The sequence below is a fragment of the Bactrocera dorsalis genome, chromosome 3 (assembly GCF_023373825.1).
Source record: "Bactrocera dorsalis isolate Fly_Bdor chromosome 3, ASM2337382v1, whole genome shotgun sequence".
NCBI lineage: Eukaryota > Metazoa > Arthropoda > Insecta > Diptera > Tephritidae > Bactrocera > Bactrocera dorsalis.
The window spans coordinates 82,987,052-83,008,921 of NC_064305.1; the positions used below are offsets into that span (position 1 = coordinate 82,987,052).

The window sequence follows — 21,870 nt, forward strand, 5'->3', positions numbered from 1 at the left end:
ACCACCACCAAGATAATTAATTTTAGTTTATTGTAATAAGTTTTTTATTTATTTTTATTATTTTAAATTTTATTTTTAATATTTATTAAAGAGTTTGATACATTGTGTCTCATGTCTTCTCACATGTGGCTTGTTTTTATAGTTTCTGTTATGAATCTGTCTGCTTCACAGAATTAGCTTAATGGGTAGTCAGCGCATTAACATTTAGTAGATGGCAGAATAAAGGGTATAAACACTAAAGCTTGTATAAATGGGACATCCCGGTATATAGCCATAACATCAGCAATAACAAAAGCTGAAGTTAATTACACACTTTTTAGTCGTCATACTACCATACCACTAAGATTAACCACGTCCGGGATTCTTGTTTGACATCGCAATCATAAAACTCTAATTTAGGACTTTTCTTATATTAATTAATTTATTTTATATTAATGGACCATTTGATGTTGCATTCCACTGACATATGGATCTTCTCGATAATTTTGAGTTATTTTTACCTTATTTAAACAATAATTACCTCAAATAAAAATAACAAAGTTAAAGATAGGAATTCAGTCGGTACCACACCCGACACTGATAACAAAACTGATAATTTCAGGTGAACAAAAAACAAGAAAACAAAAGAACAAAACTAAAAAAAAAAAATAAAAAAATAAAATAAAAAGCAAGATAAAAAAAAATATACCAACATCTCTTACTTATTCTTTGACATTTCGCATTAGCATTATGCTCCAGCTCCCTCTATTAGCTAGCTGAAATGGAGATACTTTCATCATTCAACGTTTTCTTGGACACCTATTTAAATACAAATTAGATTAGATATACATCAGTTTAACAGCTACTGTAGAAATTTGATATGCTCACGATCTGTGTCTCGTTTCACTGGCTCGTTCCACGGCTGTAATTTAGTGCTACCCAAAGTAACAAAAAGTAAGTTGGCAATAAAATAGAATCCCGCCATAATGTAAAAAATAAAATGCCACTGATTTGGGTTTGTCTGCAATTGGCAATCAGTAAATATTATATTTTCGTCTATTATTTTGGAGCTACTCACCGTATCTGTCACAATGACGCCAACAAGTAACGGTGCAAAAATGCTCATACAATTCGCCGCACAGTTTGTAATGCCCATCATAGCACCGGCGAAATTCGGTGATAAGTCCATATGGTTTAAAAGATAACCTAAAAATGTTGCTGAATCGGTGCCAACACCCACAGTTAGTAAGATAACAGCCACATCAACATTATCGGCGTCGACAAACCCCAGCGCAATAGTGGCCGTCATCGGAGTCCACATGCCGATCGTGTTGAAGATCTTACGACTAGCATTCGTGCTCAAAACTTTCTTTGACAGCAGTACCTGACCGATGGCACAGAAACACAGACCGAATACTAGATTAGCGGTATATGGCAGGGCGGAGAGCAAAGCATTCCTCTGGATGTCTTTGTGGAACACATTCTTTATGTACGAAGGTATTTCTGTCATCATTGTCCAATAGCCCCAACTGTAGGCACAGTTGCAGAGGAGTAGCACCCAAAATGGCAAGGAAGTGAATAAGCTTAACCAAGGTGTGGGCAACTTTGCCGTGGTGGTATTATTCTCACTCTTAGAAATTGCTGCTAATTCTGATTCGATGTAATTTCGCTCCTTGGGTGTAATTAATTTGGATTTATGCGGTGCATCAGCGCTCCACAGCAGCCACACCAAACACCAGATAATACCACAACCGCCGGAAACATAGAAAATGCTCGGCCAACCAAACTTTGAAGCAGCTAACGCACCACTAATACTCAATATTATGATAGTGCCGAATTGTGGGCCGGAAAAGCAAATTGTTGCAAGTATGCCGCGTTCAGCTGGTGGCGCCCATCGCGCTAAAAGCGTATGCGTCGAAGGATATAGACAACCTTGACAGAAGCCTTGCAGAAATCGTATGGCGCAAATGAATTTCCAATCGCCCAGTTGTGCGCTTAAGGGCGTAAACAAGGCGAGAAATCCAGAAATACCGACACCGTAGAGATACATTACTTTACCACCAAAACGGTGCGCCAGCTGACCGCCTGGTATCTGCATGAGGGCATAACCCCAAAAGAAGCTGCTCAGTAGCACTGACTTTGTTTGCTCCGACCACTCATACTCCTATATGTATGTTGCAGGCAATCGCCGTTACAATTAAAAACCGTTATAATTAAAAAACAAACAAATTTAGAAATTATGAACGCACCGGAAAATCTGGATTTGTGGAATTGCGGTCCATCATTGCCACAATGGCCACTGAGAGATTGGCTCGCTGCATAAACGCTACACAGAAACCGGAAAATATCAGCATACTTTGCAAATGGCGCACGCCCACTTTCGGACCTATTGAAAATATAAAGTATGCGGGTACACATGGTAACGTCGAAAATTAGTGCGATGCCCCTCAGAAAATGCTCTATACTTGCTGTCATTTACTGCCGCAGTCTCGTCAGAATTCTCAGCGATAATATCCTTCAATACCATTATCACAATTTTCGTAATGTTAACTGCTCGGAGATAAAATTAAAACTGAATACATTTAGCGGCATTGCAAGTCGTTCACTTTCTTATCGTTTAATGTTTCCATAAAGCACTTTAGATGTAATGTAATTTAACAGACAAAGCACTTAAAATATTTACTTTTAATAAACTTTTAATTAAATTATTGCTCTACAACCTACGCTAACATTTTTATCGTTAGTATCATAAATGTTAGTTATTGCTGAATCTAGAATTAAATTTTTAACTTTCGGCTTTGCGCGTGTAGTCTATTTGGGTCTGTCTGAATCATATTTGATCAGATAGCACTTATTCGTCGGCAGACTGGCCAAGCTTCTCTGGTATTTTTGACGCTTTGTTGGGGCATTTATTGCGGCATACTATTGAGCTGTTATCCGCAAAAGTTGATGTCAATTAAAATCAGTACTTATCGCTCGTTATCACTTACGTGATAATCATCTACTACTTCAACGGTACTTAAATGTTTGATGAGTGATAATATTGCTTTAATTTGAACTACAGAAAGCCATATTTTCGAAAAGTAATTTTACTGAAAAGTACTTTCTTTGCTCGAATGCCTTTCTGACGTCGGTAATAATTCTGTGATTTGGCTCTCTGCAGTGTTTTGCAGAATCATGAATTGGTGCGTTAAAAGATTGAAGAATTTATTTCGATCGTTCAGTATGTATGGCAGCTATGTGCTTCTTGCAGTCAAATGTTCTTGTCATATTGAGTGTAATGCTCTTTGTGCAATATCAATAGTTTCCGGAACAAAAACTGATTCTGGGCGGTATACACGAAATTCGTCTTGGATTGTTCTACGATCTAGATTGAATTTCTCATAGCATCGATAAATACTGGGTCTTGATTCTCATCAAATTTTAGGGAAAAAAATAACGCGAAAATGTTCACAATTTAATTATATGTTTGGCCGAGTTGAATATTTTAAGTTACTGTAAACATCACTAGCGCTACGATAATGATCCATTTCGAGATTCCCTGCTTTTCTTTTTAAGGAAAAACTACAGAAACTTCAAATTTAATGGAGAATTATATCACACACTATACCTGGCAAACTCAGAACGAGGAGGGAGTGCTATAATTATCAAAAGCAATATTGAACACTGCGCGGACGATCCAATTAAGACGGAAGAAATTGAAGCTACAACAATTTCAGTTAATTTGCACAATCACCCATTGTATCTTATTGCTCTGTATAGTCCACCTAGACATAACATAAAAATAGAAACGTATATGAATTTATTAAAAATATATGACGGAAGTACATCATTGGTGGCCACTTTAACGCAAAACACACTCATTGGGGATCTCGTTTAACTACAACCAAAGGTCGAGAGCTTCTCAATGCTATGCAAGCAATTGGAAGCAATTTTGTTTCTACAGGAACACCCACTTATTGACCTACAGATAGACAGAAATTGCCAGACCTTCTTGAATTTTTTACAATTAATATACTACCGACTACTACTACTATAATTAATAAAAAACCGAAACCTAAGCACACACATCAATTTGGCTTCCGTTACCACCATTCAACAATTGACCAGGTACACCGAATCGTTAATTTTGTTGAAAATACAATCGATAAAAAGAACGCTTGTACGTGTCTCAAGCTTTTGACAAAGTTTTGGTCTACTGCTCAAATTGGAATACATGCTACCCAAACAATTTTGTAAAATAATTGCTTCATACCTAAAAGATAGATACTTTCGCATTAAACAAGAGGATGCATATTCAAACTTGCAACCGATAGAAGCCGGTGTTCCCCAGGGAAGTGTGTTGGAGCCAATGCTTTATTTGCTTTTTATCGGTGACCTCCCATCTAATTCTAGTTATATGGGAGCGACATTTGCGGATGACACAGCTTTGTCAGCAGCTGGAGAGACAACTTCAGTATCTAGTCGACTAGTGCAAACAGCACTCAACTCAATTACTAAGTGGGCATCTAAGTGGAGCATAAAATTAAACGACACCAAATCAATTCATGTCGACTTTACCTTGAAAAAGCCGGCATATTATCAAATTTATGTAAATAACATTCCTATACCATATCATAACAGTGCTAAGTACCTAGGTATCACCTTAGATATGATGATATGAAATTTGGCAAACTTTACCACCCAGTTGGTCGGAAATCCACGCTATCAATTCAAAACAAACTGTTGTTATACTCGTATAATCAAGTTCTAAAGCCAGTTCGGGCCTACGGAGCTCAACTATGGGGTTGCTCCAGTGAAAGCTGTATTGCCAACATTCAGCGTTTTCAAATTAAGGTACTAAGGACTGTAGTTAATGCTCCTTGGTTAATGCTCCTTAGATCGGCGGACCTACGCCGTGATCTAGACGTGAATTCAGTGGTAAATGAAATTTCTAAAATATGTCTCACGCACTGAGGCTTAGACAGCACATTAATGAGGAAGTCTCCAGACTCAGCGAAACTACTTTGCGAGAAATCCAGTTGAAACACAAGAAGCCTTTCGACCTAGTAAGACAACAGTAGAAGCAAATGTATTTCTTAACATTTAGCTTTTAAGCAACTCTCCTAATTAATTAGACTAGAATTGTTGTTAGTATTTTATTTTTATATACCAGGTACAATGTAAAATAATAATAAAAACAAAAACAAAAATGGAGAACGTTTACTGTCATTCGAAAGAATATTCTTTGGCATTTACTTTTTGAAGATTATCTCTTTCAAATGTTGGTCGCGGCTGCGTCTCAGATGGTTAATCCGTTGAGTCCAATTTTCGATGACTTGTTCGAGCGCTAATGACACACGAGATGTTTTGCATCAAGACCTAAATCGAAACGAGATTGTCCACATTATTTTTGACTGTACATATTCCCAATGAAAAAGTCTAACGGTGTGATATCACACCATCTTGGTGGCCAATCCACCGGCCCAGAATGTGAAATCTTCTGCTCACCGTAGTGTTCTTTTAATAAGTCCATTAATTGATGCGATGTGTGGGAAGTGGCGCCATCTTATTGAAACCAAATGTTGCCGAGTTTACGTGCTTTTATTTCAGGGATCAAAGAAATGGTTATTGAGGCGTGATAACGGTCACCATTGGATGTTACGTTTCAACGGTATCATTTTGGAAGAAATATGGGCCGATGATTCCACCAGTTCACAAACACACCAAACCGCTGTTTATTCTAGACGAAATGGCAGCTATTGAGTACCTTCAGGTTGCTCTTCGTCTTAAATGCGGTAATTTTAATTGATTACATACCCATTGAGCGAAAAGTGTGCCTCATCGCTGAAAAAATTCTTTACCGAACCTTACATAGTACATATTGTATTATATGTATATAAATGATCGGTACGTTGAGCTGCGAACGAACTGGTCCCTCAGTTTTTAAGCTATCGATTTTAAATTTTGCAAACGTCATTTTCTTCTCAACAAGCGTCTCATTTGTCGGAAATCGGACCACTAAAACATATAGCTGCCGCACAAACTGAACGATCGGAATCAAGTTCTAGCATGGAAAACTTTCACGTCTGACAATGTATCTTCACAAAAGTTGGCACAGGTTATTTCCTAACATTGTAACGTAAAAAAACGAAGAAATTGTTCAGATCGGATTACTATAGCATATAGCTTCCATACAAACTGAACACATAGTTACTAAAAGAATGCACCTTTGATCGGTATATTAGCTCCGTTGCAGCCGACGATAACGTTTTTTCCTGCCTAAATGTCTTCAGATACTTTCCCCTCAAGCTTTTTAACTAGTTAATAATAAATTATTATCAGAGCAATTATTTTATTATCTAACAGTTTTTTCTTTAACATTTCGGATATTTTACGCCTGTTTTTTTGCTTAATATGTTATATTGTAGATGCTTTCTTCATTCACCAGTTTGTTGAACACCTATTTAAATACAAGTTTAGATTAGATAGGCTACAGATTAGTGCTGCTTGATATTTGATTTGCTCACGATTTGCGTTCCGTTTCATCGGCTCGTTCCATGGTTGCACTTTAGTGCTACCCAGAGTTACAAATAGTAAATTGCCAATAAAATACGAAAATACCATAGTGTAAAATATTATGCGCCACTGATTTGGGTCTGTCTGCAATTGGTATGAGTAAATATTATATCTGCGTCTATTATGTTTCACGTACTTACCGTGTCTGTCACAACGACTCCAACAACTAACGGGCCAATTATACTCATCAAAGTAGCCCCAAAATTGGTAATACCCTGCAATGTCGCGGCGAAATTTGGTGATAACTCAATGTAATTCACAAAAAAACCCATTAATGCAGCTGAATTGATGCCCACAGCCAACGTTAGTAAGATAACAGCCATATCAGAACTATTAGCATCAACAAACCCCAGCGGAATTGTGGCCGCCATCGGTATCCACATGCTGATCGTGTTGAAGATCTTACGACTAGCATTCGTGCTCAACACTTTCTTTGACAGCAATACCTGACCGAGGACACAGAAACACAGACCGAGTACTAGATTAGCGGTATATGGCAGGGCGGAGATTAAGGCATTACTTTGGATATCCTTGTCAAAGACGTTCTTTATGTATGAGGGTATTTGTGTCAGCAAAATATAATAGCCCCAATTGTAGGCACAATGTGTAATGAATAGCACCCAAAATGGCAGGGATGTGAATATGCTTAACCAAGGTGTGGGCAACTTCGCTGGGGTGGTATTATTCGCACTCTTTGAAACCGCTGCTAATGCTGATTCGATGTAATTTCGCTCCTTGGGTGTTATTAATTTGGATTGACGCGGTGACTCACCGCCCCACAGCAACCATACAAATGACCAGATAATGCCACAACCGCCGGAAACATAGAAAATGCTCGGCCATCCATACTGTGAAGTAGCTAATATGCCGCTAATGCTCATTATTATGACTGTGCCGAAAGTCATGCCGGAAAAGCAAAGTGTTACAAGTATACCGCGTTCAGCTGGTGGCGCCCAACGGGCTATAAGCGTATGCGTCGAAGGATATAAGGCAGCTTGACAGAAGCCTTGCAGAAATCGTAAGGCGCAAATGAATTGCCAATCCCCCAATTGTGCACCGAATGGCGTAAATATGGTAATAATGCCACCAATACCGACACTGAAGAGCAACATTAGTTTACCGCCGAAACGCTGTGTCAATTGACCGCCTGGTATTTGCATGAGGACGTAACCCCAAAAGTAGCTGCTTTGTATCAGTGACTTTGTTTGCTCCGACCAGTCATACTCCTATATGTATGTTGTAGACATTCACCGTTATAATTAAAAACCGTTGAAATGAAAAAAAAAACAAACAAATTTAGAAATTATGAACGTACCGGAAAATCTGGATTTGTGGAATTGCGATCCATCATTGCCACAATGGCCACTGAAAGATTGGATCGTTGCATAAACCCCACCGAGAAACCGAGGAATATAAGAAAACTTTGCAAGTGTCGCACGCCCACTCTAGGACCTATTCAAAATATAAATCATCACTCACGCTTACTCATTATAACGTAGAAAATTAGTGCGATGCGATTCAGCATACGGTCTATACTTTCCTTCAATTTCTGCCGCAGTCTCTGTAGCATTCTCAGCGGTAGTATCCTTCGACATACTTTCTTCAATCATCTCAACTTTACTAAACTTTACTGCTCGGAGGTACAATTAGAACTGAGCGCATTAGCATTTCAGCTTTACTTGATGGAACGGGCTTTACTATACTATTTTTTTACGGCTTTGAGATAAATTCTAATAATTTAATAAAGCACTATAGGTAGTATAACAAACTTACCTATTAAATATTTACTTTTAATAAACTTTTAATTAATTTACAGCTCAAAAACATGTGCTGACTATTTTAATATCATTATTGTCAGATAGTGCTGATCTCAAGCTTTAAATTGATGCCCTGTTTGGATTTCAGGAGCACTAAAGAAGGAAAAAATCTTAGCCAATATACCCAGATATAGAGCTCCATTCATATATGATATAAGGCGATATTGAAGTTTATTGATTTTCTAAATTTTATTAAGATAAGTATAAATATTGTTCACTTTTTAGTTTAGCCTTGGAGGTGTTTGATTAAACTTGGTAATTAAAAGACAGCATTGCATGGTTTTAGAGTCACTTTTTTGCAGAGTGGATATTTCATGCTTTTAACATTAATTTTTCCTGTAGCTATCAAACTGTTGATTCTTTTGTCAATGTTGACTCAATTAAAATTTGTGCTATATGTGTGACAGAAATGACTGAGTAACCTCAGATTCGAAATTTGTTTGAGGTTGGTTGGGAATTTCTGCACACGCAGGGTTTCATCTAAACTTGGGCGGTGCCATTCCCATTGATAAGTTTTTACATCTTTTCCTAAACAGATGTTTTATTAGTTTTCTACATAACTAGTATATAATGGGTGGGTGTGGTTCGTGTCTGAAAATCTTGTAAGCTTATCTAGTCCATTCAGCTCATTCAAGAGATGTTGGTTGTCAATGGACTCTAGCGGAACAACTCAGGTCTTGAAACAGTAGATCTGTCAAACATTTATTTTGTAGTAGCGGACTGACGAGGAGGGCAAAAGGGAATTTGTAATATTGTCGGTGTCATCAAAGCGCACCCAACTTTAAGAACCCACTACCAGGTTTATTACTAAATCCTTTGAATTGTTGGATAAGGCTTAATTTGGTAACCACCCGGGACTACAACGCGTCTAAAGAAGGGCTCCTGTGTTTTCCTTTTCAACCAACTAAGAACCTCAACCTGCCGTACATGAATATAAGTGGCTTCCGTCAATCCCTTTATCCAATTTTCATACCACATGCATGCCGTAGTACAGTATTACGAGGTACGACAATTAAGTAATGAGACTGATTCCATAAAAACCGTATATTTGAGAATTATTCTACAACTCTGCCATCCCCTTCAAAGTAGTCCCCTTGGGCAGCTTTACAGCGACTCCAGCGCATTTTCCATGCTTCGTAACATTTCTGGAACGCTTCGACTGGGATGTCCGCGAGTACCCTCGTCACGGCCGCCTGGATGTCCGTAATCGACTCAAAATGGGTTCCTTTGACCACCGATTTTGTTTTAGGAAACAAAAAAAGTCACAGGGTGACATGTCGGGCGAATAAGGCGGCTGTTGCAACACGACGATCCCTTCAGAGGCCAGATACTGGAGCACGCTGAGGGCGGTGTGGCACGGCGCGTTGTCGTGATGAAGGATCCAGTTACGAGCGATGTAGACTAGATTCACAGTTTTCCCCGGTGGAACGAATTCTTTGTGGATGATTCCACGGCTATCAAAAAAGGTAATAATCATCGCTTTCACCTTCGGGGGTCGCGCGGTGACAACCATTGTGAGCTTTGGCATTTGGTTTCCACGACTAAAAGCACTATCACCATACATTGATTGACGTACGCTTCCGAAGCTGTTACGCCCAATCTGGCGCAAAGTTTTATCGCGACGCGGTGCTCTTGATTTCGTTTTTTCATTTTCGTAACGAGCACTGCAAACACACGTCTACTCAACTTGGCGCAGCAGGCGAACTAAACAAGCTAGAGCGATGGTACATATATCAATGGAGAGGGGAGGAGAGAAAGGAAATTTCAAGGTCACAGGTTTACCACAAGCGCGGCAATAAAATCAGTCTCATTACTTAATTGTCAAACCTGGTATATTACTTTCTATCGTCCTTTAATCGGTTTTCAACCAAATAGGAAAATCCTGTGATCCGGTTTCCATTTTGCCTGAGTAAACTTAATCATGCGACACTGTAGCCATAATCAAATGTTATGAAATAGAAATGTAAATACTAGTATATTCGCCAAATACTATTCCTAACTAAGCAGATAATTCTCCTTAAAGATACCTACCTTAAAGATATTAAATGACGAGACATTTTTGAAATAGCTGCACGATACTCGTACTGTGCAGTTCTTTATTTGCAATATCTCTAAAGAATTTAGCATTGTTTAATCAGTGAATTAATTTTTTTTATTTGAATAAAGGTTTTGCTACATTGTGTTCTTTATCTTCTCACATGTGGCTTATGTTACATATTCTGTTATATATTTAATTTTTAATTAATTAATTTTTGTTCCTTCTACTTGTGTGCCATACAACTTAATAGAAGAGACCATCAATATTCTTGCTTGACTTTTAAGGGACTTTTAAGACTTGAGATCGCGTTTAGTCTATTTATTCACAATCACAATCATAACACTACTTTTTAGGACATTTTTTTTATATATGTACATTAATTTCTTCTATATAAAAGTGTTGAAAGTACTTGCAACACAAACTACTTGTTGTATTTATTATATTCTAATCATTGTATTCTTCTTGTGATTTGTCTTGAAAAGAAAATTTCTTTTTTGTTCTGAATAAACGATTCCTACGAACAAAACGTTTCAATATTTAAATTATAAAATTTAACAAAAAGGACCAATTGATATTTTGGCTCTACTGACATATGGATCTTTTCGATAATCTTGAGTTCTTTTTACCTTATTTAAACAAAAATTGTCTCAAATAAAAATAACAAAGTTAAAGATAGGAATTCAGTCAGTATCACACCCGACACTGATAACAAAAATGATAGCTTCAGGTGAACAAAATGACAAAATGTAAAATAAAAATAGATCAACTCAAGCTTAAATACAACATAAATTTTTTACTTTAATATCTAATACTTTTTTTGTGACATTTCGCATTAGCATTCAGCTCCAACTCCACTTATTTGCTAGCTGAAATGGAGGTAACTTCGTCATTCACCGTTTTCTTGAATACAAATTAGATTAGATATACACCAGGTCAGCAGCAACTGCTGAAATCTTATATACTCACGATCTATGTCCCGTTTCACTGGCTCGTTCCACGGCTGTAATTTAGTGCTACCCAAAGTTATAAACAGTAAGTTGGCAATAAAATAGAATCCCGCCATAATGTAAAAAATAAAACGCCACTGATTTGGGTTTGTCTGCAATTGGCAATCAGTAAATATTATATTTTCGTCTATTATTTTGGAGCTACTCACCGTATCTGTCACAATGACACCAACAAGTAACGGTGCAAAAATGCTCATACAATTCGCCGCACAGTTTGTAATGCCCATCATAGCGCCGGCGAAATTCGGGGATAAGTCCATATGGTTTAAAAGATAACCTAAAAATGTTGCTGAATCGGTGCCAACACCCACAGTTAGTAAGATAACAGCCACATCAACATTATTGGCGTCCACAAACCCCAGCGCAATAGTGGCCGTCATCGGAGTCCACATGCCGATCGTGTTAAAGATCTTACGACTAGCATTCGTGCTCAAAACTTTCTTTGACAGCAATACCTGACCGAGGGCACAGAAGCACAGACCGAATACTAGATTAGCGGTATATGGCAGGGCGGAGAGCAAGGCATTACTCTGGATATCCTTGTCGAAAACATTCTTTATGTACGAGGGTATTTGTGTCATCATTGTCCAATAGCCCCAATTGTAGGCACAGTTGCAGAGGAGTAGCACCCAAAATGGCAAGGAAGTGAATAGGCTTAACCAGGGTGTAGGCAACTTTGCCGAGGTGGTATTATTCTCACTCTTAGAAATCGCTGCTAATTCTGATTCGATGTAGTTGCGTTCCTTGGATGTTATTAATTTGGATTGATGCGGGGCATCAGCGCTCCACAGCAGCCACACCAAACACCAGATAATACCACAACCGCCAGAAACATAGAAAATGCTCGGCCAACCAAACTTTGAAGCAGCTAACGTGCCACTAATACTCAATATTATGATCGTGCCGAATTGTGGGCCGGAATAGCAAAGTGTTGCAAGTATACCGCGTTCAGCTGGTGGCGCCCATTGTGCCAAAAGCGTATGCGTCGAAGGATAAAGCGAACCTTGACAGAAGCCTTGCAGAAATCGTATGGCGCAAATGAATTTCCAGTCGCCCAGTTGTGCGCTTAAGGGCGTAAACAAGGCGAGAAATCCAGAAATACCGACACCGTAGAGATACATAACTTTACCGCCGAAACGTTGCGCCAGCTGACCGCCTGGTATTTGCATGAGGACGTAACCCCAAAAGAAGCTGCTCAGTAGCAGTGACTTTGTTTGCTCCGACCACTCATACTCCTATATGTATGTTGCAGACAATCACCGTTACAATTAAAAACCGTTATTATTAAAAAACAAACAAATTTAGAAATTCTGAACGCACCGGAAAATCTGGATTTGTGGAATTGCGATCCATCATTGCCACAATGGCCACTGAGAGATTGGCTCGCTGCATAAACGCTACACAGAAACCGGAAAATATCAGCATACTTTGCAAATGGCGCACGCCCACTTTCGGACCTATTGAAAACATAAAGTATGCGGGTACACATGGTAACGTCGAAAATTAGTGCGATGCCCCTCAGAAAATGCTCTATACTTGCTGTCATTTACTGCCGCAGTCTCGTCAGAATTCTCAGCGATAATATCCTTCAATACCATTATCACAATTTTCGTAATGTTAACTGCTCGGAGATAAAATTAAAACTGAATACATTTAGCGGCATTGCAAGTCGTTCACTTTCTTATCGTTTAATGTTTCCATAAAGCACTTTAGATGTAATGTAATTTAACAGACAAATAAATAAAATATAAATTATTTACTTTTAATAAAGTTTTAATTAATTTATTGCTCTACAACCTACGCTAACATTTTTATCGTTAGTATCATAAATGTTAGTCAGTGCTGAATCTAGAATTAAATTTTTCACTATTCGGCTTGGCGCGTGTAGTCTATTTGGGCCTGTCTGGATCATATTTGATCAGATAGCACTTATTCGTCGGCAGACTAGCCATGCTTCTCTGGTATTTTTGACGCTTTGTTAGGGCATTTATTGCGGCATTCTATTGAGCTGTTATCCGCAATAGTTGATGTTAATTAAAATCAGTACTTATCGGTCGTTATCGCTTACATGATAATCATCTACTACTTCAACGGTACTTAAATGTTTTATGAGTCATAATATTACTTTAATTTGAACTACAGAAAGTCGTATTTTCGAAAAGTAATTTTGCTGAAAAGTACTTTCTTTGCTCGAATGCCTTTCTGACGTCGGTAATAATTCTGCGATTTGGCTCTCTGCAGTGTCATGTCATGATTGAAGAATTTATTCCGATCGTTTAGTATGTATGGCAGCTATATCCTATACTAATCCGTTTAATGCTTTTCCTTTTTTTTACATTTCCCACTACCAATCGACACGAATTGAACGATTGAAAGCCAGTTTGGGATCGACATGTACAAATTTTTCTTGCAGTCAAATGTTCTTATCATATTGAGTGTAATGATGTTTGTGTAATATCAATAGTTTCCGGAACAAAAACTGATTTTGGACGATGTGCACGCAATTCCTCTTGGATTGGTCTACGATGTTAGATTGATCTAGATCTAGAATGAATTTCTCATAGCATAGATAAATACTGAGTCTTGATTCACATCAAATTTTAGGGAAAATTTAGTGAAAATGTTCACAATTTAATTATATGTTTGGCCGAGTTGAATATTTTAAGTTACTGTAAACATCACAAATAGCGCCCGTACGTCAAAACATTCTGAATTTGTACACCATCAAAAATGTCAAACTTTACGATAATATTGTAAGTGGATAGTTTGCAACACTAAAGGGTGATCCATTCCGAGATTCCCTACTTTTTTTTAAAGAAAAAATACAGAAACTCCAAATTTAATGGAGAGCGTTTATTGTCTTTCGAAAGAGCATTCTTTCGCAGTTATGTTTTGAAGATTATCTCTTTCAAATGTTGGCCGCGGCTGCGTCTCAGATGGTTAATCCGTTGAGTCCAACTTTCGATGACTTGTTCGAGCGCTAATGACACACGAGATGTTTTGCATCAAGACCTAAATCGAAACGGTATTTTGTTGAAATGAAATATCGCCGAGTTTACGAGCTTCAATTTCAGGCATCAAAGAAACATGGTTACCATTGGATGTTACGTTTTCACCGGCATCATTTTGGAAGAAATATAGGCAGGAGATTCCACCAGTTCACAAACACACCAAACCGCTGTTAATTCTAGATGAAATGGCAGCTATTGAGTACCTTCAGGTTGCTCTTCGTCTTAAATGCGGTAATTTTAATTGATTACATACCCATTGAGCGAAAAGTGTGCCTCATCGCTGAAAAAATTCTTTACCGAACCTTACATAGTACATATATAAATGATCAGTGTGTTGAGCTGAGAACGAACTGATCCCTCAGTTTTTAAGATATCGCTTTGAAATTTTGCAAACGTCATTTTCTTCTCAACAAGCGTCTCATTTGTCGGAAATCGGACCACTAAAACATTTAGCTGCTGTACAAACTGAACGATCGGAATCAAGTTCTTGCACAAAAGTTGGCACAGGTTATTTCCTAACAATATAACGCAAAATACGAAGAAATTGTTCAGATCAGATTACTATAGCATATAGCTTCCATACAAACTGAACACATAGTTAGTAAACGAATGCACCTGTGATCGGTATATTAGCTCCGTTGCAGCCGACGATAACGTTTTTTCCTGCCTAAATGTCTTCAGATACTTTCCCCTCAATCTTTTTAACTAGTTAATAATAAATTATTATCAGAGCAATTATTTTATTATCTAATAGTTTTTTCGTTTACATTTCGGATATTTTACGCCTGTTTTTTGCTTAATATGTTATGCTGTAGATGCTTTCGTCATTCACCAGTTTGTTGAACACCTATTTAAATACAAATTTAGATTAGATAGGCTACAGACTAGTGCTGCTTGATAATTTGATGGGCTCACGATTTGCGTTCCGTTTCACCGGCTCGTTCCATGGTTGCACTTTAGTGCTACCCAGAGTTATAAACAGTAAGTTGCCAATAAAATAGGAAAATACCATAGTGTAAAATATTATGCGCCACTGGTTTGGGTCTGTCTGCAATTGGTATGAGTTAATATTATATTTGCGTCTATTATGTTTAACGTACTTGCCGTGTCTGTCACAATGACTCCAACAACTAACGGGCCTATATACTCATCAAAGTAGCCCCAAAACTTGTAATACCCTGCAATGTCGCGGCGAAATTTGGTGATAACTCAATGTAATTTACAAAAAAACCCATTAATGCAGCTGAATTGATGCCCACAGCCAACGTTAGTAAGATAACAGCCAAATCAGAACTGTTGGCATCAACAAACCCTAGCGGAATTGCGGCCGCCATCGGTATCCACATGCACACAGAAACAAGTAGCAAATACCAGATTAGCGGCGTATGGAAGGGCGGAGAGGAAAGCATTACTTTGGATACCCTTATTGAACACGTTCTTTATGTACGAGGGTATTTGTGTCAGTAATGTCCAATAGCCCCAATTGTAGGCACAATGTGTAATGAATAGCACCCAAAATGGCAGGGATGTAAATATGCTCAACCAGGGTGTGGGCAATTTCTGTGGGGTGGTATTATTCTCACTCTTTGAAAGCACTTCTAATGCTGATTCGATGTAATTTCGCTCCTTGGATGTAATTAATTTGGATTGACGTGGAGATTCAGCGCCCCACAACAGCCATACAAGCGACCAGATAATGCCACAACCGCCAGAAACATAGAAAATGCTCGGCCAACCAAACTTTGAAGTAGCTAATATGCCGCTAATGCTCATTATTATGACTGTGCCGAATTGCATGCCGGAGAAGCAAAGTGTTACAAGTATACCGCGTTCAGCTGGTGGCGCCCAACGGGCTATAAGCGTATGCACCGAAGGAAATAAGGTAGCTTGGCAAAGGCCTTGTAGAAATCGCAATGCGCATGTGAATTGTCAATCGCCCAGTTGTGCACCGAAGGGCGTAAATATGGTAAGACAGCCACCAATACCGACACTGAAGAGCAACATTAGTTTACCGCCGAAATGCCGTGTCAACTGACCGCCTGGTATTTGCATGAGAACGTCACCCCAAAAGTAACTGCTCAGTACTAGTGACTTGGTTTCAGTTGTACTCCTGTAAGAGTGCATTAGACAATAACTTTAATGTCGCACGCCCACTCTTGGACCTATTAAAAATATATTCATTATTTCGTCGAAAATTAGTGCAACTGCATTAACTTATTTCGTTGATTTTCTTATGGCCTAATAATTTAATAAAGCACTATATATACATAGGTGGATTAACAGACTAGCGCCTTAAGTATTTATTTTTAATAAAATCTTAATTAATTTATCACTCAAAAATATGTATATCCAGTCCTAGGTAAGTATCACATTTGCATCTTGGATCCACGTGCCGAAGACTGACGCCGAGTCATTCACACGCCGGGTCTACATTATCCGTGAGTTCGGACAAGCTTCGATCAATAATAAGAAAACATGGCCTGGGTACGGTCAACACCAACGCTGAAAAAATGAGAGATATTTGCGACTTGGTACACACTTCATATGCGAAAGAGTACTGAGTTCCCGATCAAAAGAACAGAAAGATCGGTGACAACCCTGGGGCGTAAACCAGAGCCAGACGAAACGAGTTAAAGACCAAACAGCAGCATCAGCAATTTTAAATTTGATCTGATTCTTTCACTTTCTAGTGTACAAATTAAGAATTTTTTTGCTGATTTAGTGAAGCAAAATTGAACCTTGAGCAACCTTAATATATTTAGTGAGCTGATCAAACTACAATATAATATTTTGATTAATGGCTTCTGCACCATGGAGTCATGTGTAGAAACTCACGCAAGTGAGGAAAGTTCTCTGATCGCCATTCGGTTGAGAGTGGCCAGAAACGATTCTTTTACATATTGCTCAAGCAGCTCACGACATCCGGTGTTTGTATCCTCTGAGTAGCCTAAGAACATCCGTTTGAAGTCGAGCTAAAGTGAGAAGGCTAAACATCCCCTATACAGGGTTTGTGCGCTGAGCTTGCGACCCGCCACGTAAAAGCTACTACCAATGAAAAAACATAAAAACAGCCTCGGAACATAGACCCCCCTTTTAATGACGATCATGGAAAACGAAATGGGGACTACGATCTAATAGTATGCACCTGGATGTCCGGTCCCCTTAATTGGGAAGGTGCCGCTGCCCAGTTGGTTCATGTCCTCTTTAGAGTGAAAGCCATCCAAAAAATGCGAAGGACAGAACAATGGTTGAGGCGAGTAGGTCCTTGTGGAATTTACTGTAGCGGTCATATAAAGGAGCGCAAGTTCGGTGTGGGATTCGTGAAATTCGGGAAAGAGACTCCGTCGCCGAGTACTGTCATTCACTCCGGTGAATGAACGTCTAGCCACAGTCCGTATCAAAGTGAGGTTCTTCAACACACCACTGATTTGCACCCACGCCCCGACGGAAGAGGAGGACGATGTGAAAAAAAGATGCCTTCTATGACAGCTTGGAGCGCACCAATGGGAGCTACCCCCGTCACGATGTCAAAATCGTGCTTGGCTACTCTAACGCCAAGGTAGGCAAAGAAGGTATCTTTGGCGCAACAGTCGGCAAATTCAGCCCTCCACGAGGAAACATCCCTAAGTATGTTGAGGCTGATCGACTTCGCCGGGGTCCGAAATATGGTTATAATACTAGCTTCCAGCTTAAGAAAATACATCAAGCTACCTGGCTGTCTCCGGATCGAAATACCACCACCAGAGTGATCTAGACGTGTGTACGCTGCAAGATCCTAACATCGACTCGGACAACTATATTGTTGCAGCCAGGATCCGAACCCGCCTCTGTGCAGGAAAAAACACACGTCAACCAACACAAGGAAGTTTCGATGTCGATAATCTGCAATCACAACTGATAGCCGAACGATTTTCTACTCGAGTTGCACTCCTACTTTCCGAGAGCATTCGTCAACAATTCGGTATAAGGGAACTGTGGGACGGCATTTCAAGCTCCTTACGTACAGCTGCAACCGAAAAAATTGGTTTTCGGAAAATCCGAAATAACAGCTGGTACGACGAGGAGTGCCGTTTCGTAGCGAAGAGAAAACAGACTGTCTACCTCAGAACTTTACGTTCGACTACAGCACGTTTGGGATGGGATAGATAGCGAGAGTTGCAGAGGGAAGCGAGACGTATTGATACACAAAAAAAAAGAAAGGCCGAAATGCGTGAGTTTAATGAGCTTGACAAGCTGGCCGACAAGGGTAATGCTCGAAAATTCTACGAAAAAATACGGCGACTAACAGAAGGACCGGATCATACTCTTGTAGAACCCAAGGAGGGGATCTAGTAACCGATGCCCAAAGCATACAAAGATTATGGAGGGAGCACTTATCCAGCTTATGGCAGTGAAACCATACCGCCAGGAGAAGGCGAACCCGATTCCCTAATCCAAATGACAACATCTGATAAGTCGACGTTGCGAGTTTTCGAGAGAAAAGTTTTGCGAAAGATTTATGAGCCTTTGTGCGTTGGCCACGGCGTGTATCACACGATGGAACGAGCAGCTGTATGAAATTTACGACGACACTGACATAGTTCAATGAATTAAAAGGCAGCGGCTACACTGGCTAGGTTATGTCGGCCGAATAGACGAAAACAATCCAGCTCTGAAAGTATTCTACGCAATATCCGCCAGAGGAAGCAGAGGAAGAGCAAAACCTCAACTCCTTTGGAAGGACCAGAAGGACTTGGTTTGGTTTGGAATCTGCAATTGGCGCAACGTATCGAAAAGAAAAAACGACTGGCGCGCTATTGTTAACTCGACTATAACCGCGTCAGCGATGTCTACGCCAGTAAAGAGGAAGAAGGTTTGTGCACCCGCTACATTTTTTCCACAACAACAGTCACTAGATTGCTGTGCCTTCTTCCAGTGCTAGAAGCTCAGTTCTAACCGATCGAGCATTATAAAAGAGCAGAGGAATGAGTATTGAGCTAAAATCGGCCTACTTAAGCCACTAAGATATAATTTGTATATTAATGAACCAACTAATCAGTAATAACTATAAAAGATGTGATTTGATTTGTATTATTTGTACTTAACGAACATTTTGTTCTCTCACATTTTCAAAGATCATAACCTGAGGCATATTTTCAGGCGCTGTGAAATGATGAGAGAAAGGTAAGAATGAGTAAGGTGAGAGTGCCCCTGTATTAGGGGTTTTGCTTTGAACCGACTTAGACTAGTGGTTAAAATACACTTATCCTGTCATTAAGTTAACTTTTGTATTGACTTATGTATATGCTCCCGAAATTTCATTACATATCTCGAAAGTTGAAAGATACTTTAGGCTAATACTAAAGTCTACATAACCGTTATTTCGGGCCTTGAAAATTTGTTGTCTGTTCACGACTGTTTCTGCAAAGTGTTTTCCAATATCATCATTGGTGCTTGACCTTTAAACTATATCACACTACTTATACATAAGCTAAAAATACTAGACTAGTATATATTAAGCACCTAATTCCGTTGATATGTATGTATGTACCTGTTTGTTGAGTAGTTTCTGCAGTATTAAATTTCACCCTAGCTTGGAGACTAAGCAGCCCTTGCTTACCATCTTGGGCGTAAAATTTAATGCTTCTCTCGTATTTACATATTTAGTAAGTAATCGCACTTCTAACAGATAGTTACGATAGTAGCCGCTATCTTGGAAATAGGCGTAGTTATCATGCAATTTCATTCATTTTGACAGTTGATGAGGAGGTGCTGGCAGAACTTCTTCTAAGAAATGGTGGGTAATATAGCTTCGGTAATTTATTTGATATAACATTACACTTAAAATGAGGCGGGGACACGAAAAGACACACTCGATGTTTACTCAAGTTATCGCATGGGCAGGCAGTCACACGGATTTCAACTCAATATCTATCTCGCTTAATTTTGGGTATTACAAACCAACTTTAGTGGCAAAAAATTATTAAAACTGAAAAAAACAACTACCACACAACAGCCACACAAATGACTGTATATTGTCACAACGGCCGGAAGCATAGAAAATGCTTTGCCATTCAAGCTTTGAAGTAGCTAATGTACCACTAATACGAGTACTCAATATGATGATCGAACCGAACTGTGAGCCGGAATAGGAAATTGTTGTAAGTATACCGCGTTCAGCTGGTGGCGCCCATCGGGCTAAAATCGTGTGCGTTGAAGGATATAGGAAACCTTGACAGAAGCCTTGCAGAAATCGTAAGGCCAATCCCCCAGTTGTGCACCGAATGGCGTAAATATGGTGAGAAAGCCACTAAAACCAACACTGAGTAGCAACATTACTTTACCGCCGAATCGCTGCGCCAACTGACCGCCTGGTATCTGCATGACGACATAAATCAAAAAGAAGCTGCTCAGTAACAGTGACTTGGTTTGCTCCGACGTCCTATAGAAAATAAAAATTATATTAAATAAAATAAAAGATTTGTTGAATTCCGATCCATCATTGCCACAATGGCCACAGAGAGATTGGTTCGTTGCATAAACACTACAGACAAACCGAGGAATATAAAGATACTTTGCAAGTGTCGCACGCCCACTCTCGGACCTATTTAAAATATAAATCATCACTCACGCTTACTCATTATAACGTAGAAAATTAGTGCGATGCGATTCAGCATACGGTCTATACTTTCAAATTTACTAATGTTTACTGCTCGGAGATACAACTAGAACTGAGCGCATTAGCATTACACTATTATTTACGACAATAAGATACAATTAAAAATGAAGCACCAATAAAGCGCTATAGGTGGTGGAACAAACTTGCACATTAAATATTTACTTTTAATAAACTCTTAATTAATTTACCTCACAAATACTGACTGTTTAATCATTAATACCATTATTGTCAGATAGCGCTGATCTCAAGCTTTAAGTTTGTACCCTATTTGGATTTCAGAAGCACTAAAGAAGAAATTTAATGAAAAATCTTAGCCGATATACCCAAATATAGAGCTCCATCCATGTATGATATAAGGCGTATATTGAAGTTTAATGATTTTCTAAATTTCATCAAGATAAGTATTTTTCTGAAAATATTACAGTCAGTTTATATTAGTAAATATTGTTCACTTTTTAATTAACATACAGCTTTTCATGGTTTGAGAGACACTTTTTTGCAGGGTGGATAGTTCATGCTTTTAACGGTGTATTTTTGTGGTAATCAGACAAAGGAGACGCGGAATTTGCTCGCTTCGTCAGTCGACGTAGCTTTCCATCAAAATTTATGAGCGATAATAGCAAATTCTTCCCAAAGAGCCACTGAAAACCAATTTGTGAATTTTGTTGAACAGATCTCACCTGATATTATACAAAATTACGCTCCCCAAGAATCCACTTTAATTTTGAACAGCTCATCACATTATTAATTCAAATTGAAGCCATTTTGCACTCACGACATCACCCTCTCAAGCTCCTTCTGA

At 38.9% G+C, this 21,870-nt stretch overlaps 1 protein-coding gene and 1 pseudogene across 8 annotated transcripts; both read right to left on the bottom strand.

The window, feature by feature from the left end:
* Window positions 1-232: 232 nt before the first annotated feature.
* LOC105226268 (putative inorganic phosphate cotransporter) lies at window positions 233-13,354 on the bottom strand. Of its 8 annotated transcripts, none has more exons than XR_007422365.1 (7): window positions 13,197-13,335; window positions 2,445-2,699; window positions 2,229-2,365; window positions 1,058-2,143; window positions 868-1,000; window positions 702-798; window positions 233-634 (listed from the first exon to the last, which is right to left on the bottom strand). XR_007422365.1 is itself a non-coding variant. In XM_049452960.1 (5 exons), the coding sequence occupies exons 1-5, from the start codon at window positions 12,995-12,997 to the stop codon at window positions 776-778; spliced, it is 1,437 nt and encodes a 478-aa protein (XP_049308917.1). In that variant the 5' UTR covers window positions 12,998-13,354; the 3' UTR covers window positions 684-775. The 8 variants fall into 8 exon arrangements, 3 of the variants coding, with proteins under 3 accessions (XP_049308917.1, XP_049308919.1, XP_049308918.1); XR_007422361.1 differs by having other exon boundaries at window positions 234-634; window positions 2,449-2,699; XR_007422362.1 differs by lacking the exon at window positions 2,445-2,699 and having other exon boundaries at window positions 12,940-13,350.
* Window positions 13,355-15,287: 1,933 nt separating this feature from the next.
* LOC125777659 (putative inorganic phosphate cotransporter) lies at window positions 15,288-21,291 on the bottom strand (annotated as a pseudogene).
* Between the last annotated feature and the right edge of the window lie 579 nt (window positions 21,292-21,870).